The sequence below is a fragment of the Mobula hypostoma genome, chromosome 2, assembly GCF_963921235.1.
Source record: "Mobula hypostoma chromosome 2, sMobHyp1.1, whole genome shotgun sequence".
Lineage (NCBI taxonomy): Eukaryota > Metazoa > Chordata > Chondrichthyes > Myliobatiformes > Myliobatidae > Mobula > Mobula hypostoma.
The window spans coordinates 104,140,546-104,166,263 of NC_086098.1; the positions used below are offsets into that span (position 1 = coordinate 104,140,546).

Consider the following 25,718-nt stretch of genomic DNA (forward strand, 5'->3'; position numbering starts at 1 on the left):
TGGCCCTTCGGCCCACAATGCTCTACCGAACACGTACTTACTTCAGAAATTACCTAGGGTTACCCATAACCCTCTATGGGTAACTTTTTGCTGAATTGAAGTCATCATATTAAAGAGCGATACTGTTAGCTATTACATTCCATATGTCATTTATTGTTAGTAATCCGAGGGAACGCCCGAACTCCCATTCGCCGGACCATCACGATCGCGTAACACTCCCTACGCGTGCGCACTTGCCTGCCCAAACCGCGCTCAGCCCCGGTGATTGCCATAGCAACGAAGCGCTGATTTTTTTTCAACTGCCCTTGCGTCTCTTCTTTGCCCGAGTTAGGTTGCCGCTAGTCTCCATGGAGATGGCCCCGGCTCAGGTCTTCGCGGCGCTTGGCCCAGATCTCAGCCACGAGAAGGCCAAGTGGGCAAGGGTCGAGCGCCGCGGGGCAAAATCGCCTTCGTCCGGAACGGGTGAGAGAGAGGTGCAGGTCAGCGCCACCGCGGAGGTATCAGCGCCGCCTGACCGGGCGCGGGTCTGCGTGCTGGTCGGCAGCAGGAAGGAGGCGGCGGTGCAGGCCAAGAGCAGTGTGATCCGGCGGCTCGACTACATCGTGCAGAATGTGCGGGGCCACGGCGTCCAGGTGAGGGGGTTAGAAATGGGGAGCGGCAGTGGAAGAGGAGAAACTAAAAGCAGAGAAAACTAGACTGTATTATTTTTTTTTTTAAAAAGAGTAAATGTATTTCTTCCATATACTGGGGCTTATTTTTATCCTTCACTGATGTCATTGGAAGGAGATTACTGGCTCGTTTATTACTTTTATGCACAATTTGCTCTATGTGCATCTCTGCAGCGGTCCCTGCTTCAACTAATTGACTTTTCAGTACGGTAGATATTTTTAGATTAGGGAAGGATGTTATTTTAAAAGCGCATGTGTTTTTGAGAATTGTTCTGTCTCGTTATTCTTGTGTCCATTCAGGAGTTAATAGCTTAAACTGGCTCTGTCCGTGCGTCACATCGTTTGTCACACTTAGACAGATCTATAATGTGACGGTGATGATCTTTGCCATCATTAGCTATGTAATGTTAACAGCCACCTGCTTCAAGTGACATAATAATGAACTGACTATTAACAGTGCAATAAACCTGCATCAAAGTGATCATTGTTATTAACACTGATATCTCCCAGATGTTCAACTGTTGTATTATTATACTGGGAAGAAATTTAATAGTTACACATTGTATTAATTGTATTTGTAGGAAATATTGAGATCAGGCACTTGGGATTTTATTTTGTTGCCTTATGCCTGTGATACTGCTGTAACTACAGTTTTCATTGTATTTGTGCATTATTGTTCTTGTTTATGTGACCATAAACTTGACTTTGAAAACAATGCTACATATGCACCAAAATGACTTGCATTAATATACTGCCTTTCCTGGCTCCAGGCATCCCAATATATTCATAACTCAGGAAGAAGGTACAGGAGCCTCACCACCAAAAACACCAGGTTCAGAAAGTTATTACCCTCAACCATCAGGCTCTTGACCAGAGGGGATAACTTTACTCAACTTCACTCACCCTCATCACTGAACTGTTCCCATAACCTACAGACTGGCTTTCAAGGACTCTTAATTTCCCATTCAAAATATTTATTGTTTATTATTATTATTATTTATTTTTGTATTTCTGCAGTATGTTGTTTTTTTGCACGTTGATTGTATGTCCATCCCTTTAGAGGTGATTTTTCATTGATTGCATTGTGTTTCTTGTACTTACTGTGAATGTCTGCAATAAAATGAATCTCATTATTGTATATGGTGACAAAATAAATTTGGTAATACATTTACTTTGAACTAATCACTTTTTTGTTTTTGAAGGGTGATCACTGCTGTAATTTAGGAAATACGACATATTGTTTGCGTTCAGTAAGCTCCTGTGTAAAGTAATTCCAGATATTCTAGTTCAATGATACTGATTGTGTCATAGATATGAACTTGGGTCCCTTTGTCAATTCCACTGATTGTCTTCACCATGGGTAGGCTGTTCTACCCCACTTGCCTCCTCTGCCACTCAATAAGATTGACTGATCTAGCTGTAACTTTGAAACTACATTCCTGCCTACCTCAGTTAGCTCTTATACCCTTGTTTATCAATGATCTTTCTAACATCTATTTAAAAAGGCCCTTTCTGTTTTTAAAATCTCTATATTAACTTAAAATTAAAAGCAGGCCAGATTTCCTTGTGGTAGCTTATCGAGTAACAGCAGTCTGCCGTTGCTCCAATTTTAATTTTCTTACTACTTCCAACCAGTCTTGAAACTTCTTTTTTTTTTAAGTGTGATATTCTTTCATTATGGCTGGAAGGAGTGCTAGAGGTACTAAAAAGGATGATTTTCCTGCCTGTTTGGATTCTATTATGGAGTTGCTACGAAGTCATACACGAGAAGCCTCTGAGAAGTTTCAACAATTCAGCACTGAATTTAAACAAATAGATGGTAAATTGGACTCTATTCAACAAACTCTTGATGAACATGATTAACGTATCAAGAATAATGAGGAAAATTTGTTGGCTCTGGAAACGGAAGTGGATGAATTGCAGAAGCTTTGTGAAAAGCAATCGAAGTCCAATGAAAAGTTAAGACAGAAGATTATCGACCTAGAAAGTAGAAGTAGAAGGAAGAACTTACGGGTTCTGGGCCTTGAAGAATTAATCGAAGGTAACCATCCTCTGGAGTTTTTTGCAAACTTTTTGCAAGAATTATTTCAGCAGATTTTGACGTCTGTGCCTGTGATCCAACGAGTTCACAGATCTCCTGCGTTTAGGTCTCCTAACGCTCAGAAACCTAGATCAGTAATCTGCTGTCATGAATTTAAAACAAAGGAACTCTTAATTCGCGAATCTTGTTGAAGAGGCATGATTGGCTGGAATGGTCGCAAGATTAGAATTGTTGAAGATTATTCGCTTGAGAATATGCAGGAACATGTTAAATTCAAAGAAGTTATGTCCAAGTTTTTTAATATGGGTTTCAAGCCTTCCCTTTGCTAGCCAGCCCGACTCAGAATTACACTTAAAAACAGTTCTTTCAAATGGTTCCGCTCGACTATTGAAGCACAAGAGTTTTTAAAATCGGAAGGTTAAATCTGAAGGCTAACTGTTTAGTTTCTCCTTACATGAAGACATAAGATTAAATGAGAAACTTCTAATTCGCAAATCCCGTCGAAGGGGCATGTCTGGTTATAGGGTGGAATATTAAGATTCTCGAAGGTTATTCGCTTGAGGTTATGCAGGAGTGTGCTAAGTTTAAACAAGCTCTGTTGGAATTTTTTTTAACAAGGTTGTTAACCTGTCCCTTGGCTACCCAATTTGACTGAGAATCTCATTAAAGATGGATCCTTTGAATGGCTTCATTTGAATGTTAAAGCACAAAGATTTTTTAAAATTTGAAAGCTAATTGCTTAGTCTGTTTTTTCCATGAAGATATAAGATTAATGTTCAATGTCTATCTGTATGAACATTTTGTGTCTTTTACTTTTGGTAAACCTTTGTAACTAATTTCCTTTCATATTTTTTAATACTTTATTTTTGATATACGACAGCTGAATCTCTTGTTTGAGTTTTGTTTAGTCTAGGTTGGAATATATATAACCTTGAAACTAATTGGAGCGATCACCAGGTTTTTTGGGGGGTTGTCAGTAGTTTGTAGATGCCGACTTTCTATTGGTCCGTTTTCCTTCTTTGGGAGATGGGCAGGGTTATGTTTTTTTTGCCCAGACGGTGTTTTCAAATTTTTAGCTAACTTGTTGCTTGGTTGCCATTTCTCAAGGTTTATGGCTTGGTTTTTAACTTACATTTTAACCCTTCCTTTAAATAATATTAAAAATGGACCAAACTATTAATTTACTCAGTTTTAACGTGAAAAGGTTAAATCACCCTGTTAAACGTAATAAGATTTTTTGCTTGTATTAAGAAACTTAAGGTTCCTATTATTTTTTTATCGAGAAACTCACATACACAAATGTGATAATCTACGGTTTTTTAGCCGTTGGAATGGACTTTGTTTTCACTCTTCTTTTCAGGCCAAATCTAGAGGAGTTTGCTGGTGAACATAGCAGCCCAGGCATCATCTATAGGAAGAGGTACAGTCAACGTTTCGGGCCAAAACTCTTCGTCAGGACTAACTGAAAGAAGAGAGAGTAAGAGATTTTTAAAGTGGGAGGGGGAGGGGGAGGGGGAGATCCAAAATGATAGGAGAAGAGAGGAGGGAGAGGGATGGAGCCAAGAGCTGGAAAGTTGATTGACAAAAGGGATATGAGAGGATCATGGGACGGGAGATCTAGGGAGAGGGAAAGGGGGAGGGGGGAAGCCCAGAGGATGGGCAAGGAGTATAGTGAGAGGGACAGAGGGAGAAAAAGGAGAGAAGAAAAAAAATAATAATAAATAAATAACGAAGAGGAGGTGGGGCATTAACGGAAGTTAGGAAGTCAGTGTTCATGCCATCAGGTTGGAGGCTACCCAGACGGAATATAAGGTGTTGTTCCTCCAACCTGACTGTGGCTTCATCTTGACAATAGAGGAGGCTATGGATAGACATATCAGAATGGGAATGGGACGTGGAATTAAAATGTGTGGCCACTGGGAGATCCTGCTTTCTCTGGCGGACAGAGCATAGGTGTTCAGCAAAACGGTCTCCCAGCCTGCGTCGGGTCTCGCCAATATATAGAAGGCAGCATCAGGAGCACCGGATGCAGTAAATCACCCCAGCCAACTCACAGGTGAAGTGTCCCTGCGGAGGGATCGCTCCCTACGCGACTCCCTTATCCATTCGTCCCCCCCATCCCTTCCCACCGATCTCCCTCCCTGCACTTATCCTTGTAAACGGAACAAGTGCTACACATGCCCTTACACTTCCTCCCTTACCACCATTCAGGGTCCCAGACAGTTCTTCCAGGTGAGGCGACAGGATCTCCCAGTGGCCACACATTTTAATTCCATGTCCCATTCCCATTCTGATATGTCTATCTACGGCTTCCTCTACTGTCAAGATGAAGCCACACTCAGGTAGGAGGAACAACACCTTATATTCCATCTGGGTAGCCTCCAACCTGATAGCATGAACATTGACTTCTTTAACTTCCGTTAATGCCCACCTCCCCTTCATACCCCATCCGTTATTTATTTATTTATTATATATTTTTTCTCTCTCTCCTTTTTCTCCCTCTGTCCCTCTCACTATACTCCTTGCCCATCCTCTGGGCTCCCCCCCCTTTCTTTCTCCCTAGGCCTTCTGTCCCGTGATCCTCTCATATCCCTTTTGCCAATCACCTGTCCAGCTCTTGGCTCCATCCCTCTCCCTCCTGTCTTCTCCTATCATTTCGGATCTCCCCCTCCCACTTTCAAATCTCTTACAATCTCTTCTTTCAGTTAGTCCTGACGAAGGGTCTCGGCCCGAAACGTCAACTGTACCTCTTCCTATAGATGCTGCCTGGCCTGCTGCGTTCACCAGCAATTTTTATGTGTGTTGCTTGAAATGCCAGCATCTGCAGATTTCCTCGTGTTCTAGAGGAGTTTCAGTTCTAATAGATAATACACCTTCTTTTGTCCAACATAAAGTAGTGTCTGATACTAATGGATGTTTTGTTATAGTCTCTGGAAAACTAGATAATAATATAATAGTATTTGCCAATGTGTATGCCCCAAATGTAGATGACCCAGGATTCTTTGAACTTCTTTTTGCTTTTTTACCATATCTGAATATAACCATATAACAGTTACAGCACGGAAACAGGCCATCTCGGCCCTTCTAATCCGTGCTGAACGCTTACTCTCACCTAGCCTCACCGACCTGCACTCAGCCCATATCCTTTCCTGTCCATATAGCTATCCAATTTTACTTTAAATGACAATATCGAACCTGCCTCTACCACTTCTACTGGAAGCTCGTTCCATACAGCTACCACTGTCTGAGTGAAGAAGTTCCCCCTCATGTTACCCCTAAACTTTTGCCCCCTAACTCTCAACTCATGTCCTCTTGTTTGAATCTCCCCTACTCTCAACGTTAACGTCAACTCTATCTATCCCCCTCATAATTTTAAATACCTCTATCAAGTCCCCCTCAACCTTCTATGCTCCAAATAATAGAAACCCAACTTGTTCAACTTTTCTCTGTAACTTAGGTGCTAAAACCCAGGTAACATTCTAGTAAAGCTTCTCTGTGCTCTCTCAATTTTGTTAACATCTTTCCTTTAATTCGGTGACCAGAACTGTACACAATACTCCAAATTTGGCCTTACCAATGCCTTATACAATTTTAACATTACATCTCAACTCCTATACTCAATGCTCTGCTTAATAAAGGCCAGCATACCAAAAGCTTTCTTCACCACCCTATCCACATGAGATTCCACCTTCAGGGAACTATGCACCATTATTCCTAGATCCCTGTTCAATGCCCTACCATTTACCATGTATGTCCTATTTTGATTAGTCCTACCAAAATGTGGCACCTCACATTTATCAGCATTAAACTCCATATGCCATCTTTCAGCCCATGCTTCCAACTGGCCCAAATCTCTCTGCAAGCTTTGAAAGCTTGCTTCATTATCCACAACACCATGTATCTTAGTATCATCTGCATACTTAATAATCCAATTTACCACCCCATCATCCAGATCATTAATGTATATGACAAACAACATTGGACCCAGCACAGATCCCTGAGGAACACCACTAGTCACTGGCCTCCAACATGACAAACAGTTATCCACCACTACTCTCTGGCGTCTCCCACCCAGCCACTGTTGAATCCATTTTACTACTTCGATATTAATACCTAACGATTGACCCTTCCTAACTAACCTTCCGTGTGGAATCTTGTCAAAGGCCTTACTGAAGTCCATATAGACAACATCCACCGCTTTACCCTCGCCAACTTTCTGAGTAACCTCTTCAAAAAATTCAATAAGATTTGTCAAACATGACCTTCCATGCACAAATCCATGTTGACTGTTCCTAATCAGACCCTGTCTATCCAGATAATTATATATGCCGTCTCTAAGAATACTTTCTATCAATTTACCCACGATTGACAGCAAACTCACAGGCCAATAACTGCTAGGTTTACTGTTAGAACCCTTTTAAAACAATGGAACAACATGAGCAATATGCCAATCGTCCGGTACCATCCCCATTTCTAATGACATTTGAAATATTTCTGTGAGAGCCCCTGCTATTTCTACACTAACTTCCCTCAAGGTCCTAGGGAATATCCTGTCAGGACCCAGAGACTTATCCATCTTTATATTCCTTAAAAGTGCCAGTACTTCCTCATTTTTAATCATCATAGTTTCTATAACTTCCCTACCTGTTTCCCTTACCTTACACAATTCAATATCCTTCTCTTTAGTGAATACCAAAGAAAAAAAATTGTTCAAAATTTCCCCCATCTCTTTTGGTTCCACACCTAGCTGTCCACTCTGATTCTCTAAGGGACCAATCTTATCCCTCACTATCCTTTTGTTATTAATATAACTGTAGAAACCTGTTGGATTTATTTTCACCTTACTTGCCAAAGCAACCTCGTATTTTCTTTTAGCTTTTCTAATTTCTTTCTTAAGATTCTTTTTACATTCTTTATATTCCTCGAGCACCTCATTTACTCCATGCTGCCTATATTTATTGTAGATATCTCTCTTTTTCCGAACCAAGTTTCCAGTATCCCTTGAAAACCATGGCTCTCTCAAATTTTTAACCTTTCCTTTCAACCTAACAGGAACATAAAGATTCTGTACCCTCAAAATTTCACCTTTAAATGACCTCCATTTCTCTATTACATCCTTCCCATAAAACAAATTGTCCCAATCTACTCCTTCTAAATCCTTCCGCATCTCCTTAAAGTTAGCCTTTCTCCAATCAAAAATCTCAACCCTGGGTCCAGACCTATCCTTCTCCATAATTATATTGAAACTAATAGCATTGTGATCACTGGACCCGAAGTGCTCCCCAACACATACCTCCATCACCTGACCTATCTCATTCCCTAACAGAAGATCCAAGACTGCCCCTTCTGTAGTTGGTACCTCTATGTATTGCTGCAAAAAGCTATCCTGCACACATTTTACAAACTCCAAACCATTCAGCCCTTTTACAGTATGGGCTTCCCAGTCTATGTGTAGAAAATTAATATCTTCCACAATCACAACCTTGTGCTTACTACAAATACCTCCTATCTCCTTACAAATTTGCTCCTCCAACTCTCACTCCCCATTAGGTGGTCTATAATACACTCCTATAAGTGTTTCTTTATTCTTTGGTGATGGGAGGAGATTTTAATTGTTGGCTAGACCCAATCTTAGACTGATCATCTTCTAAACCAACGTCTCTTAATAAATCAGCTTTGTCTATTCAATCCTTTTTTTTGAAGTGTGGTATGGTTGATGTTTGGCATTTCTTACATCCCTTAGGGAATATTTATATTTTTCCCCCATGTTCATCACACATATTCCAGGATTGATTATTTTTTTTATCAATTGTCAAATGATCTCATCAGTTCATTCCTGTGAATATAAAGAGATTGCTGTTTCAGACCATGCTCCTATATTTTTATCTTTAAAACTCCCTGGTCTTCTTCAAACCAACAGATTCTGGTGTTTTAATACAACTTTGTTGTCTGATAAGGAATTTTTAAAATTTCTAGAGAAGCATATTTTTTTTTGAAGAGAATGAAAGGGAAGAGATTGCTAGTCTTATTGTATGGGATACTTTCAAGGCCTATATTAGAGCACAAATTATTTCCTATACAGTACTGCGAGTGTTCAGAATAAAGCTAATAAAGAAAGAATTGAATTAGCCAATTAATTAAAACAATTAGATCAAAAATATACTACAGCTCCAGAATCTGTTTTATATAAAAGACATGTTGAAGTTAAAACTAAATCACTAAGATTGGAGGCATTGTGGACAGCGAGGAAGGCTTTCAAAGCTTGCAGAGGGATCTGGACCAACTGAAAAAATGGGCCAGAAAATGGCAGATGGAATTTAATGCAGACAAGTGTGAGGTGCTGCATTTTGGAAGGACAAATCAAGGTAGGACACGCACTGTAAATGGTAGGGCACTGAGGAGTGCGGAGAAACAAAGGGATCTGGGAGTTCAGGTACATGATTCCCTGAAAGTAGCGTCACAGGTAGACAGGGTTGTAAAGAAGTCTTTTGGCATCCTGGCATTCATAAATCAAAGTATTGAGTATAGGAGTTGGGATGTTATGGTGAGGTTATATAAGACATTGGTGAGGCCAAATTTGGAGTATTGTGTGTAGTTCTGGTCACCTATCTATAGGAATTATATCAGTAAGGTTGAAAGAGTGCAGAGGAGATTTACTAGGATGTTGCCGGGTCTTCAGGAGTTGAGTTACGGGGAAAGATTGAACAGGTTAGGACTTTTATTCCTTGGAGCGTAGAAGAATGAGGGGGAATTTGATCGAGGTTTACAAAATTATGAGGGGTATAGACAGATTAAATGCGAGTAGGCTCTTTCCACTTAGATTAGGAGAGATAAATATGAGAGGACATGGCTTTAGGGTGAAAGGGAAAATGATGTTAAAAGTTCAAGCAAATCAGCTAATAGAAGGGTTGTGAGTGGTGGTAAAAATCTTCTGAGGTGTATATATTTCAATGCTAGGAGTGTTGCGGGGAAGGCGGATGAGTTGAGGGCGTGGATTGAAACGTGGAATTATGACGTTATAGCAATTAGTGAAACTTGGCTACAGGAGGGGCAGGACTGGAAGCTTAATATTCCAGGGTTCCGATGTTTCAGATGTGATCGAGGCAGAGGAATGAAAGGTGGGGGAGTAGCATTGCTTGTTAGGGAAAATATTACAGCAGTGCTCAGGCAGGACAGATTAGAGGGCTTGTCTACTGAGTCCTTACGGGTGGAGCTGAGAAACGGGAAAGGTATGGCCACATTAGTGGGATTATATTACAGACCACCCAATAGTCAACGAGAATTGGAAGAGCAAATCTGCAGAGAGATAGCAGGCAACTGCAGGAAACATAAAGTTGTGGTGGTAGGGGATATTAATTTTCCATATATTGATTGGGACTCCCATACTGTTAGGGGTCTAGATGGTTTAGAGTTTGTAAAATGTGTTCAGGAAAGTTTTCTAAATCAATATATAGAGGGACCAACTAGAGGGGATGCAATATTGGATGTCCTGTTAGGAAACGAGTTAGGACAAGTGACGGAAGTCTGTGTAGGGGAGCACTTTGGTTCCAGTGATCATAACATCATTAGTTTCAACTTGGTCATGGACAATTATAGATCTGGTCCTAGGGTTGAGGTTCTTAACTGGAAGAAGGCCAAATTTGAAGAAATGAGAAAGGATCTAAAAGCGTGGATTGGGACAGGCTGTTCTCTGGCAAGGGTGTGATCGGTAGGTGGGAAGCCTTCAAAGGAGAAATTTTGAGAGTGCAGAATTTGTATGTTCCTGTCAGGCTAAAAGGCAAAGTGAATAGGAATAAGGAACCTTGGTTTTCAAGGGATATTGCAACTCTGATAAAGAAGAAGAGGGAGTTGTATGACATGTATAGGAAGCAGGGAGTAAATAAGGTGCTTGAGGAGTATAGGAAGTGCAAGAAAATACTTAAGAAAGAAATCAGGAGGGCTAAAAGAGGACATGAGGTTGCCTTGGCAGTCAAAGTGAAGGATAATCCAAAGAGCTTTTACAGGTATATTAAGAGCAAAAGGATTGTAAGGGATAAAATTGGTCCTCTTGAAGATCAGAGTGGTCGGCTATGTGCGGAACCAAAGGAAATGGGGGAGATCTTAAATAGATTTTTTGTGTCTGTATTTACTAAGGAAACTGGCATGAAGTCTATGGAATTAAGGGAAACAAGTAGTGAGATCATGGAAACTGTACAGATCGAAAAGGAGGAGGTCCTTGCTGTCTTGAGGAAAATTAAAGTGGATAAATCCCCGGGACCTGACAGGGTGTTCGCTCGGACCTTGAAGGAGACTAGTGTTGAAATTGCAGGGGCCCTGGCAGAAATATTTAAAATGTCGCTGTTTACAGGTGAGGTGCCAGAGGATTGGAGAGTGGTTCATGTTGTTCCATTGTTTAAAAAAGGATCGAAAAGTAATCTGGGAAATTATAGGCCAGTAAGTTTAACGTCGGTAGTAGGTAAGTTATTGGAGGGAGTACTAAGAGACAGAATCTACAAGCATTTGAATAGACAGGGACTTACTAGGGAGAGTCAACATGGCTTTGTGCGTGGTAGGTCATGTTTGACCAATCTATTGGAGTTTTTCGAGGAGGTTACCAGGAAAGTGGATGAAGGGAAGGCAGTGGATATTGTCTACATGGACTTCAGTAAGGCCTTTGACAAGGTCCCGCATGGGAGGTTGGTTAGGAAAATTCAGTCGCTAGGTATACATGGAGAGGTGGTAAATTGGATTAGACATTGGCTCAATGGAAGAAGCCAAAGAGTGGTAGTAGAGAATTGCTTCTCCGAGTGGAGGCCTGTGACTAGTGGTGTGCCACATGGATCAGTGCTGGGTCCATTGTTATTTGTCGTCTATATCAATGATCTGGATGATAATGTGGTAAATTGGATCAGCAAATTTGCTGATGATACAAAGATTGGAGGTGTAGTAGACAGTGAGGAAGGTTTTCAGAGCCTGCAGAGGGACTTGGACCAGCTGGAAAAATGGGCTGAAAAATGGCAGATGGAGTTTAATACAGACAAGTGTGAGGTATTGCACATTGGAAGGACAAACCAAGGTAGAACATACAGGGTTAATGGTAAGGCACTGAGGAGTGCAGTGAAACAGAGGGATCTGGGAATACAGATACAAAGTTCCCTAAAAGTGTCGTCACAGGTAGATAGGGTCGTAAAGAGAGCGTAGAAGAATGAGGGGAGATTTGATAGAGGTATATAAAATTATGATGGGTATAGATAGAGTGAATGCAAGCAGGCTTTTTCCACTGAGGCAAGGGGAGAAAAAAACCAGAGGACATGGGTTATGGGTGGGGGGGGGGGGGAAAGTTTAAAGGGAACATTGGGGGGGGGTCTTCACACAGAGAATGGTGGGAGTATGGAATGAGCTGCCAGACGAGGTGGTAAATGCGGTTTTTTTTTAACATTTAAAAATAAATTGGACAGATACATGGATGGGAGGTGTATGGAGGAATATGGTCCGTGTGCAGGTCAGTGGGACTAGGCAGAAAATGGTTCGGCACAGCCAAGAAGGGCCAAAAGGCCTGTTTCTGTGCTGTAGTTTCTATGGTTTAGGGGGAAACTTCTTCACTCAGAGAGTGGTGGGAGTGTGGAACGAGCTGCCAACGGACGTGGTAAATGCGGGCTCACTTGTAAGTTTTAATAATAAATTGGATAGATACATGGATGGGAGCGGTCTGGAGGGTTGTGGACTGGGAGCATGTCAATGGGACTAGTGGAATAAAGTTTCGGCACAGACTAGGAGGGCCGAATGGCCTGTTTTCTGTGCTGTAGTGTTCTGTGGTTCTATGATCTTCTGTTAACATATCCAATTGAAACTCAACTTCTTAAAGATAAAACTCAATTTTACATTCACGGAGATAAATCAGGCAAAGTATTGGCCAACCAATTAAAAACTTCTGTAGTTAAACGACAAATTGAAGAAATTTGCAAAACTAATGGCGATAGGACAAATGATTACTCTGAAATAAATGATACCTTTAGAGAATTCTTTTTTAAACTTTGTAGTTCATATCCCCTCAGGATAATACTGTAATGAACAATTTTTTAGATCAATTAAATATCCCTGCACTTACTGCAGATAATTGCAAACAGATCGATGAACCCATTTGTTATGAGGAAATAGCCGATGCTATGCGTTTATTACATTGGGGAAGGCTCCGAGTCCAGATAGATTTTCTGAAGAATTTTATAAGGCTTTTTCTTCATTAATGATACAGTAGTTATACTTAGTCTTAGTTAGTCTTTTTGGATTCTTTCTAATTAGGTAGGTTGCCTCAAACTTTTTATGAAGCTTTTATTTCACATCCTAAAAAGGAACAAGGATCTAACTGAATACTCTTCCTATAGGCCAATTTCATTACTTAATGTAGGTACTAAAATTCTTTCTAAAGTTCTGGCTCATAGGATTGAAAATATTTTACCTTCTATTATTTCTGATGATCAGACTGGATTTACTAAAAACCGACATTCCCATTTTAATATACGCCGTGTATTAAATGTTATTTACTCTCCTTCTCAGGAGATATCGGAATGTGTGATATCCTCAGATGCTGAGAAGGCTTTCGATTGGGTTGAATGGAACTATTTATTTAAAACCTTAGAAAAATTTAATTTTAGACCAGATTTTATTCAATCGATTAAATTACTTTATTTAGCTTCTGCTCAAGTTCTTACTAATTTTCAAAATTCCAAACCATTTAAGCTTCACCGCGGAACTAGACACGTTCTCTGTTGAGTCCTTTGCTGTTTGATTTAGCTTTAGAACCCCTTCCTATTGCTTTTCGAGAATCTAATGATATCTGTGGTATTTCAAGGAGAGGTATCACCCACAAAATCTCGCTTTACGCTGATGATATATTGCTTTTTATCTCTAATGTTGAGATTTTGTTACCTTGTGTACTTTCTTTACTCTCCTGTTTTTTTTTCAGGATATAAATGGAACCTACATGAGAATGAATTATTTCCGTTAAATAATTTGTTTTCAGTTAATACTAATCTTCCTTTTAAAATTGTAAAGAATTGTATTTATTTGGGTGTAACAATCACTAAGAATTACAAATACCTGTTTAAAGAAAACTTCCTTACTTTATTGAACCATGTAAAAAAGATATTATTAAATTGGTCACCTCTTTCAATATCGATGATTGGATGAATTAATTCTATTAAAATGAATATTCCACCTAAATTTATATATCTTTTTCACGCTTTACCCGTTTTTATTCCTAAATCCTGTTTTGACTCTCTTGGATCTATCTTATTCTCCTATATATGGAAAAATAAATGTCCTTGTTTAAATGAAGTTCATCTTCAAGAACCTAAAAAGTCTGGAGGTTTAGCCTTACCTAATTTTAGGTTTTATTACTGGGCCGTTAATATACGATATCTTACGTTTTGGATATATTATATTAATCGTGTAGACTGTCCGGTATGGGTTTCTTTAGAAGCTAATTCTGTTAATAAATTTTCTATTATTTCTCTTCTTGGATCCTCACTTGCTTTATTTGTAAGTAAACTAACTGATAATTTAATAGGTAAACATACTCTAAGGATCTGGATACAATTTAGAGAACATTTTGGTTTATTGATATTTTCCCTTTCTAGTCCCATTTATTCTAATTTTTTTCAAACCCTCCATGACTGATTTAGTTTTTAAAGAATAGGACAGGTTGGGTATTAAATGTTTTTGGGATCTGTTTGTTGGAGAAAATCTTTTTTCATTTGAGCAATTGTCAGCTAAATATAGCCTACTCAAAACTCACTTTTTTAGATATCTACAAATCAGAGACTTTCTAAGATCTCGATTATGCACATTTCCTATAAGCTCAGATAAAAACTTACTAGATGTAATTTTTAATTTGACACCTTTTTATAATGGTTCAATATCTAATATTTATGGTATGTTACTGGAGACAAGGAATGTTCCTTTAGACAAAATTAAGAATCTCTGGGAACAAGACTTAGAGACATCAATATCTGAGGAAACTTGGAATGAAATTTTTAAACTGATTATTATATCATCGCTATGTGCTCACCATTCCTTCATACAGTTTAAGGTGGTGCATAGAATCCATATGACTAAAGATAAGCTATCTCATTTTTATTCAGATATATCTCTCTACTGTGACAGATTCAATAATGGAGAAGCTTCATTAATTCATATGTTTTGGACTTGTCCAGGTCTTGAAAAATATTGGAAGGAAGTTTTTCAAACTTTTTCTTTACTTTCCAAAGTCAGTTTTAAGCCTAATCTTCTGACGGCCCTATTCGGTATTGTTGCTGGACAAGATATCAAGTTGAAGACATCAGATTTACATATTTTAGCCTTTAGCCCTCTTATAGCTAGGAGGGCGCTTTTGTTTAAATGGACAGATGTTTCTCCTCCTACTCATGCTCAATGGTTATGCAGTGTTATGTCATGCTTAGATTTAGAGAAGATTCGTTGTTCAATTTCTGAATCTCGTCAAGACTTTCAAACATTGTGGGGACCCTTTCCGAATTCGTTGTTTAAATTTAGATGTTGGCTATTATTAATTTTTATTATACGAGAATGTATTTTAGCTTTTTTTTCTCCTTAATAAACAGCTTTGGTCTTGGTAGGGATTAGATTTTTTTTGTAATAAATTAGTATATTTCAATATAACTTCAACTAACCTACATGAATATGGGGTAATGAGATTGTTATTATGAATAGATATAATGTAATTGGTAGTTGTTTTTTTTCGACCTTTATATATACTTCTGTACTTTGTATTCTTTTATGTAGAAACTAATTAAAATTTTGAAAGGGAAAATAAAAGCATGGCTGATTATGAAGGTCATGAAGCTGAAATCAGATATAACGGTTTTATAGCTGATTAAAGGTAACTGCAGGGACTTGTGGGAAGACTTGGCCAGAATTGATTGGAAGGGCACCCTAGCAAGGAAGACTTTGTTATTATGTCCAAAATAGACTTTATGCAAATCAAGTCAAGTCAAATTTATTTATAAAGCACATTTAAAAACAACCCATGTTGACCAAAGTGCTGTACAAACCCTAACAGGTAGCTAGAATCACAAATACCAGAAACACTATTATAAACAACAACGCACGACTTCCGGGTCATCAAGGGAATGGCGGCGTAAGGAAAAGGTCTCTCGACAAAAAAGAAGGTAAACTGCCCCAAAATCGAATTTAGACAAATACTTAATATTGCATAACTATATTAATAAAAGGGGCAAGGATGATGTCTAAGAACAAGAATAAAAAGTCCGCTTCGAAGGCTGATAAACATAAAGAGATGCAGCAAGGCGACGGGCCTAGCTCCCCCACGGCAAGCCAGGACGGAGATAATGAGGGGGAATCGGTGACTCTGTCTTTGATTCTCGGAGAGATTCGCGAGTTCCGACAAGATAACAGCAAACAGCTGGAAGATATTAAAGGAGAAATAGTAAAAACTAACTCGCGGATAGATGAAGCCGAAGCGAGGATTGTTGGAATTGAAGAGAAGCTACAAAACGCCGAGGAAGTGATAGCAGAAATGCTGAAGCTACAAGACCAGCTCCAGTGGAAACTAATAGATCAAGAAGGCCGCTCGAGAAGGGAAAATATGAGGATCTACGGAGTTCCCGAAGGAACCGAAGGTAAACCCGGATTGATGATTCCCTTCGTGGAGAAGCTGCTTAGAGAGAACCTTGATATACCGGCCGCAAAAGACCTACAGATAGAAAGAGCTCACCGCGCGTTGGCACCACAGCCTCCGGCAGGCGCCCAGCCCAGATCGATTCTGATCAGATTTCTCAGTTACAGAACGAAGGAAGAGGTGCTTAAAAGAGCATGGCAAAAGAAAGGTTTCATGTGGAACAACTGCAAAATCAGTTTAGACCACGACTACGCACCGGGGATTCTTGCCAGACGGAAGGAATATACGGAAACACGGAGAGTCCTGAAGGAAAACAACATCAGATTCCAGACCTTGTATCCAGCTCGGCTGAGAGTCTTTTACGACGAAGGGACAAAAACTTATGCTACGGTGGAGGAGGCAACGTTGGACCTGGCGGACCGGGGACTACCTATTAAAGTTAACACCCAACCGGAGTCGCTACTGGAGAGGATTCGGCAGAAGTCGTGGCAGTTAGTGGGGCGAGGACGCTCCACTCGAACCAGAGTGTCAAACTACAAGGAAAAGCTGCAAATATTCAGAGGCGAATGTACAGAGAATACAGATTAATTAAGAGAAATGACTGAAAAGAGTAAATCGGACTTAAAAGTAAAATGAAAACTGGTAACTGAAAATAAACTAGGCGGAATAACTTGAATGATAGCAATATGGTCGAGACATAAATAGGAGAAAATTCTCTATGATTATTCAAACTGCTGAGGGCCCTCTAACACAGGGTGAAGATAGAGGTTATCCCTCTGAACTGAGGCGGGTCGGTGCTCAGGCCTCACTGTGGGAAGTCGGGAAAAATTTTCAAATGTTATACGTTCAGAAATGTCTAGGGTGTGGTTATATGTCTTGGTTTACTGTTGAGAAGGGATTGCTTACTGTTTGGTTAGAAAAGGAGAGTGCTTTTTTTCTACTAGAGAAAAATGCAAGCTGAATTGGTAAAAATAATTTCCTATAATGTTAATGGGGTTTTGAATCCAATTAAAAGAAATAAGATTATGTCTAAATTGAAAAAAGAGAGGGCACAAATAGCTTTCCTCCAGGAAACACATATGAGCCAATCTGAACATGGAAAATTAAAAAGAATGGGCTTTAAGCATGTATTTTATTCATCATATAAATTGAGTCACAAAAGAGGGGTAGCTACTTTAATATCAAGTACTCTTAATTATGAACATATTTCAGAGACTAGAGACAAAGAAGGACGGTTTGTAAAAATCACAGGAAGAATAGAAGGTACAGAAATAACATTGCTGAATGTTTATGCTCCTCCAGGTAGTGAATGGTCATTTTATAGACACATTTTTGACCTAATGGTCAGTTCTCGAGGGGTAGTAATTTGTGGAGGGGATTTTAATATTAGATTAAATCCTATATTAGATTCTTCAAGAATAGTTACTTAGAATAAACCTCTGACTCGGAAAGTGAATTCATTGATGGAGGAGTTGGGAATTATAGGTGTCTGGAGGGAATTACACCCTACTAGTAAAGATTATACATATTACTCTTTCCCTCATTCAGCCTATTCAAGGATAGACTATTTCTTTATCTTTAATACAGATAGACTCAGGATAAAAAACTGTAATATTGCAACAATTGATCTGTCGGATCATAGCCCAGTCTCTATGTCTCTAATCCTGGAAAGGAAAATGAGGAAAACACTATGGAGGCTAAACTCACATATACTCAATAACCCGAAAGTAATGGAGAGATTAAGGGGAGAAATCAAAGAATATCTAGACCTTAATGACACGGGAGAAACATCACCAGTGATTTTATGGGATACATTGAAAGCTGTACTGAGAGGGAAAATTATTTCCATTACTACTCACATGAAAAAAATCAATGCACAAAAATTAGCAGACCTTCAAGGAAAATTAAAACAACTTCAAGTTGTAGATAGCAACAAAAGTAATTCAAATCGAAAACAGGAAATTAGGAAATTGCAAAGTGAAATTGATGATATTTATACGTTGGAAACGCAAAGAAATTTTCTTTACCTGAGACAAAAGAATTATGAAGTAGGAGGTAAATCAGCTAGATTATTAGCATATAAATTACGAAAACAACAAGCAGACAATACAATTCATAAAATAAAGAATCCAAAGACAAAGCTTGTGGAGAGTACAATAAGGAAAATTCAAGAGAGTTTTGAAACATATTATCGAGAGCTGTACTCCCAATCCCGGGCCCCCAATGAGCCCTATATAGACAGTGTATTGAATTTTTTAGATCTACCTAAACTTACAGATTTACAAAATGAAAGTTTATTAGAACCAGTAACTGTCAAAGAACTGAACGTGGCCATCTCTAGGTTAAAGGCTGGAAAGTCCCCGGGTTCTGATGGGTTTACCTCAGAGTGGTACAAGTCCCTGAAGACACAGTTAGCCCCATTACTACTTAACACCTTTAATTGGATCTTGCAGAGAGGAGAAACTCCACCTTCCTGGAGAGAAGCGATTATTTCAGTTATTCCTAAAGAGGGTAAAGATAAACTAGAATGTGGCAATTATCGGCCAATTAGTGTTCTTAATTTAGATTACAAACTATTTACATCTATATTAGCGTGCAGATTGGAAAAGCTTTTACCTGGCCTAATCCATTTAGACCAGACTGGATTTATTCAACAAAGACAAACACAGGACAACATAAGGAGAACTCTGCACATATTAGAACAGGTTAATAAGAACGAGACAGAGACAATGGTAGTAGGATTGGACGCTGAGAAAGCTTTTGATTCGGTTAGTTGGGCATTCCTATACAGAGTGTTAGGAAGATTCGGCTTTCAAGAAAGGTTTATTAAAGTAATTCAGACTCTATATGACAGCCCTACAGCCCGAATTAAGATAATTGGGGACCTCTCTGACTCCTTCATTTTAGAGAGAGGCACTAGACAGGGATGCCCAATTTCTCCTCTCCTTTTTGCGCTATATATTGAACCACTTGCCCAACTAATAAGACAGAGCGAAATCGTAAAAGGTATCAAGGTGGCAGGGATTGAACAGAAAGTGGCGTTATTCGCAGATGATGTTTTGGTCTATCTGAGTGAACCAGTAAAATCATTTATAGGATTGTTTACACTGTTGGATGACTTTGGGAAAATATCAGGTTATAAAATAAATGTAAAGAAAACGCAGGTTATGTCCCTAAATTATACACCATCCAAAAAGTTGCAGGATACATACGATCTTAAGTGGGAAGCTAAATCATTAAAATATTTAGGAATAACCCTGCCGAAGGATCTTTCAACACTGTCACAGGTAAATTATGGGCCATTAATCTCAGAGATAAAAGCAGATATGCATAGATGGAATCTTATCCCCTTTTTAAGTTTAAATTCAAGGATAAATACTATAAAAATGAATATTCTTCCTCGGTTATTATATCTTTTCCGTACTTTACCAGTGGAGGTGGATGATAATCAATTCAGGGAATGGGACAAATGGATTTCCCGCTTCATTTGGCAAGGAAGGAAACCTAGAATTCGATATAACACCTTACAGTTAGGGAAGGAAGGAGGAGGTATGGTTCTTCCTTGCCTGAGAAATTATTTTTATGCCTCACAGATAACCCCTCTGTTATATTGGTGTAATAGGGAATATAAGGCTAGATGGAAGGAAATAGAATTTGGATTAGTTGACAGTTTTCCTCTTCAGGCCTCAATAGCTGACAAAGGATTGATGGCCCAGTTGGAAAAATTTAATAATGCTTGGATAAATCTTACATTAAAAGTATGGCAGAAGGTGGTTAATTCATGTGGAATTAATAACATGTTAAAACTCTTTAGATGGTGTGCATATGATACCGAATTCCTTCCCAACAGAGGAGATAAAAGATTTGAGCTATGGATAAAGAAAGGTCTTACAACCTACCTCTCATTTATAGATAAAAGAGTATTACAAAGTTTCCAAATCCTGCAGGACAAACATGGCCTAGAACATAATGACTTTTTTAGGTACCTTCAAATACGAAACTATGTTAACCAGAGTTGTAGATATACAGACCTATCAACAGTAGAATTAGAATTTTTCAAGATTCTGAATTCGGCTTGCAGTTCAATACCTAGTAAATCAGTTTCTCGCCTATATAATGCACTCTCCCATGCTAAAAATGTAAATACACTGTATATTAAAGAGAAGTGGGAGAAAGAAGCGGGGTTGGTACTTTCAGAGGAGGCTTCGGGGAAAATCTGCAGCTTTCAATGGTCCTCGACTAATTCTTTGACTTGGAGAGAACATTGTTGGAAAAACATTATAAGATACTTCAAGACCCCATATCAGGAAAAATATAAAGATACAAATGTGATGTGTTGGAGAAGGTGCGGCTCCAAGGAGGCAAATCATTTTCATATTTTCTGGGATTGCCCTAAATTAAGTCTATTTTGGGAAGGTATTCATAGAACATTAGTTAAGGTACTTAGGTCCCAGATACCTCTGAACTTTGAGACGCTCTATTTGGGGCATGTATTGTTCCTTGAACAGAAGGAAGGTATAAAGTTGCTGCAGGCCCTCTTAGCGGCAAGTAAGAAATCAATCACTAGAAAATGGCTAAATCCAATACCACCTACATTAGAAGATTGGTACGAAATTATCTTGGAAATATTTAAAATGGAAAAGTTGACTTACTCCCTGAGAACTCAAAAAGAAACATTTTATCAAATCTGGAATAAATGGATTGAATATATAACCCCAATGCGAGCAGACTTTAGATGACTCTCCTAATGATTTATATTGCTCTTCTCATCAACACAGTAATATTGCTAATGTAAGCACCCCTAGTCTAAATGTTTGTTTTTTTTTTGGAAAATAGAGAATTAACACAAGTGAAGGGAAGGATTTGGGAAAGATTTGGGAAAGGGATAAAAAAACAATGAAAAAATTAAGTAAATAAGTACATAGGGATTGGATAATTATGTCTGCGGGCAGGAGCAAGCACGAACAAATTGGGATATAAACACCTACAATGGTTGGTATATAGGCTTGTATGCAACATTTTGGACCAGTGGAAATGGTCTAGAAGGGTTGTATGGAAACTATTATTACCATTTTTCTTAACAACTAATTTCATTACTTAGCCTAATAGGTTAGATTTACCACAGTACATAATTATCTATTTAAATGTTTATTTTCCTTTTATATCATCTCAATGTGTACTTAAGAATGTATAAATAATTGTAGTTTTATACATATAAAAAAATGGAAAAGGTTATATGTGTGAAAAAAGTACATGATAATTGTGAATTCCTTATCCAAATAAAAATAAAATTAAAAAAAAACAACAAGGCACACAGCTTATAGGCACAAAATAAATAACACATGAGCCTAGGCACAAGTCAAAAATCAGCCACATCAGGAAGATTCAAACACTAGTGAATAAAGGTAAGTTTTGAGCCTGGACTTAAAAGAGTCAATGGAGGAGGCAGATCTGAAAGGGAGGGGAATGCTGTTCCACAGTCCAGGGGCTACAACAGCAAAGGCGTGGTCACCCCTGAACTTAAACTTAGATTGCGGGACAGCCAGCAGCCCCAAGTCAGCTGACCTGAGGAACCTGGAAGTAGAATAAGGGGTTAGAAGGTCTGTGATATTGGAGGCGGCCAGCCCATTTAGGGCTTTATAAACAAACAGAAGAACCTTAAAATCAATTCTAAACCCTACTGGTAGCCGGTGGAAAGAGGCCAGGATAGAAGTAATATGGTCCCTCTTCCGGGCACCTGTCAGGAGCCTGGCTGCGGTGTTCTGGACCAGTTGCAGGCGGATCAGGGACGACTGACTAATCCCAGGGAGTTGGAGTAGTCCAAGCGGGAGGATATAAGGGTGTGAATGACTTTCCAGAGATCTTTGAAAGAGAGAAATGACTTGATTTTGGCAGTAGTATGAAGCTGGAAAAAAACTGGCTTTTACTACCACATTAACTTGTTTGTCAAACTTAAAGGCGGAATCAAATACCACACCAAGGTTTTTGACATGGGGTTTGACAAGGGTGGACAGGTTACCAGGACTGTTGGTAATCACTTTGATGGCATCAGGGGAGCCAAATAGGACAAATTCAGACTTGCCTTCATTCAGCTGTAGGAAGTTTTGTGCCATCCAACACTATGTCCTCAAGGCAGTTCATAAGGCTGACTAGATTTGACTGGTGGTTTGGTTTCAAGGGGAGATAAAGCTGTGTATCATCAGCATAACAATGGAAGGAAATATTGTATTTTTGAATGATTTGGCCAAGGAGAAGCATGTATATAGAGAAAAGAATAGGACCCACGATGGAGCCTTGTGGGACCCCACAGGAGAAACTAGCTGGAGAAGAGGAAAATTTGCTTATGTTGACGGAGAAGCTTCTATTTTTGAGCAGGATATGAACCAATTCAAGGCAGTGCCATCAACACCAAACCCGTACTGGAGACGGTCTATTAAAATGGCATGATCCACAGTATCGAATGTTGCGCTGAGGTCAGGAAGAATTAGGATGGCAGAGTCACCTGAGTCGGTAGAGAGGAGGAGATCATTGCACACTTTCAGCAGGGCAGACTCTGTGCTATGATAAGCCTTAAAACCTCACTGAAATCTTTCCAAGATGTTGTTTTGGTGTAGGTAGGGCAGCAATTGACTAAGAATAACCTTTTAGAGAATCTTTGACAGGAATGGAAGTTTAGAAATAGGTCTGTAGTTACTAGTTAAGGTAGGGTCTAATTTGGGTTTTTTCAGGAGGGACTGGACCACGGCACGCTTGAAACGGGTTGGAACTGTACCAGTGGCCAGGGAACTGTTGATAATAGAGAGGATGCTGGGACTGGCTATGTCAAAGACATCCTTCAGGAGGGCAGTGGGGACAATGTCAAAGGGGCAGGTTACAGGTTTCATGGTGGAAACAATCTTTGTAAGGGAGGGTAGCGTGATGGGTTGGAAACAGTCCAGTTTGGATGAACAGACCAGTGAGACAGTTAGGTCACGGGTGGAGGGGGGGCAAATGGTCATTCTAATATCTTCAACTTTGCTAATGAAGAATTTTTAAAATTCTTCACATTTAGCAGGGGACACATCTAAACTAATGCTGGGGGCAGGACAAATGACAGAATTTACGGTACTGAATAAGACCTTGGGATTATGAGAGTTGTTCGAAATTAGGTCAGAAAAGTATTTTGCTCTTACAGCCTTAACTGCATCCTGATATTTGTGAAGATTGTATCTCAAAATTTCAAAGGAAATTTGAATCTTCCACTTTCGTTTGGATATTCTGCACTTCCTCCTCAGGGCTCTGGTGGTGTCATTAAGCCAAGGCAGACCTTTAGGCTTAGGCTTTTTGAATTCAAGGGGAGCAACAGTACTCAGAATAAAAGAGCAGGTGGTATTAAATAAGGAAGTAAGTTCCTTAAGTTATTCATTAAGCCAAGGAAGACCTTTAGGATTAGGCTTTTTGAATTTAACTATGATTGAAAGGTGGAACAGACTTGACAGGCTAAATGGCTTAAATACAGTTAAGTGCACCTCCAGTGCCATATTAAGTATGCTGATGACACAAATGTTGTTGGCCAGATCAAAGGTGATAACAAAACAGCATATAGGAGGGAGATAGAAAATCTGGATGAATGGTGCCGCAACAACCTCCTCTTTCACTCAATGTCAGCAAAACCAATGTGCTGATTATTGACATCAAAGTTGCTGGTGAGCGCAGCAGGCCAGGCAGCATCTCTAGGAAGAGGTACAGTCGACGTTTTGGGCTGAGATCCTTCGTCAGGACTAACTGAAGGAAGAGTTAGTAAGAGATTTGAAAGTGGGAGGGGGAGGGGGAGATCCAAAATGATAGGAGAAGACAGGAGGGGGAGGGATGGAGCCAAGAACTGGACAGGTGATTGGCAAAAGGGATATGAGAGGATCATAGGACAGGAGGCCCAGGGAGAAGGAAAAGGGGGAGGGGGAGAAAACGTCGGTGCAGGAGCAAGGAGTGCTCGAGGTTGACGGACGACTGGAGATCGGAGGATCAGCAGTTGTAGGTAGGCCGAGGAAGATCGGGACTACCTAGGCATTACCTGAGGAGGAAGGTAAAACTGCACCGGCACGGGTGACGTCAGCGGCGAGTGCGGAGTTTAAAAAGAGGCCCACTTTCAGGCGCGGGCAGTGTCGGTGTGTGCAGCGGAGTGCGCAGGAGCAGAGTGCTGGGCTTTGGGTCAGTGGGCTTCGGCGTAAGGGGGTCTTCGGTGAGAGGTAATCAGTGAGCCTGAGTACGTGCTTGCTGAGGAAAAAAAGTAAGGTCAGTAGGTAACACACATCAAAGTTGCTGGTGAACGCAGCAGGCCAAGCAGCATCTGTAGGAAGAGGTGCAGTCGACGTTTCAGGCCAAGACCCTTCGTCAGGACTAACTGAAGGAAGAGTGAGTAAGGGATTTGAAAGTTGGAGGGGGAGGGGGAGATCCAAAATGATAGGAGAAGACAGGAGAGGGAGGGATAGAGCCGAGAGCTGGACAGGTGATAGGCAAAAGGGGATACGAGAGGATCATGGGACAGGAGGTCCGGGAAGAAAGACAAGGAGGGGGGGGTGACCCAGAGGATGGGCAAGAGGTATATTCAGAGGGACAGAGGGAGAAAAAGGAGAGTGAGAGAAAGGATGTGTGCATAAAAATGAGTAACAGATGGGGTACGAGGGGGAGGTGGGGCCTTAGCGGAAGTTAGAGAAGTCGATGTTCATGCCATCAGGTTGGAGGCTACCCAGACGGAATATAAGGTGTTGTTCCTCCAACCTGAGTGTGGCTTCATCTTTACAGTAGAGGAGGCCGTGGATAGACATGTCAGAATGGGAATGGGATGTGGAATTAAAATGTGTGGCCACTGGGAGATCCTGCTTTCTCTGGCGGACAGAGCGTAGATGTTCAGCAAAGCGGTCTCCCAGTCTGCGTCGGGTCTCGCCAATGTACAAAAGGCCACATCGGGAGCACCGGACGCAGTATATCACCCCAGTCGACTCACAGGTGAAGTGATGCCTCACCTGGAAGGACTGTTTGGGGCCCTGAATGGTGGTAAGGGAGGAAGTGTAAGGGCATGTGTAGCACTTGTTCCGCTTACACGGATAAGTGCCAGGAGGGAGATCAGTGAGGAGGGATGGGGGGACGAATGGACAAGGGAGTTGTGTAGGGAGCGATCCCTGCGGAATGCAGAGGGGGGGGAGGGAAAGATGTGCTTAGTGGTGGGATCCCGTTGGAGGTGGCGGAAGTTACGGAGAATAATATGTTGGACCCGGAGGCTGGTGGGGTGGTAGGTGAGGACCAGGGGAACTCTATTCCTAGTGGGGTGGTGGGAGGATGGAGTGAGAGCAGATGTACGTGAAATGGGGGAGATGCGTTTAAGAGCAGTCGATAGTGG

At 40.2% G+C, this 25,718-nt stretch overlaps 1 protein-coding gene across 1 annotated transcript in view; it reads left to right on the top strand.

Moving 5' to 3' along the window:
- Positions 1 to 220: 220 nt before the first annotated feature.
- Positions 221 to 25,718, top strand: part of irak1bp1 (interleukin-1 receptor-associated kinase 1 binding protein 1) — a 53,152-nt gene continuing 27,654 nt past the window's right edge. The window contains exon 1 of the mRNA XM_063040322.1: positions 221 to 632. Coding sequence (XP_062896392.1) covers positions 348 to 632 — 285 coding nt within the window. The 5' untranslated portion in view covers positions 221 to 347. The remainder of the gene's footprint in view (positions 633 to 25,718) is intronic.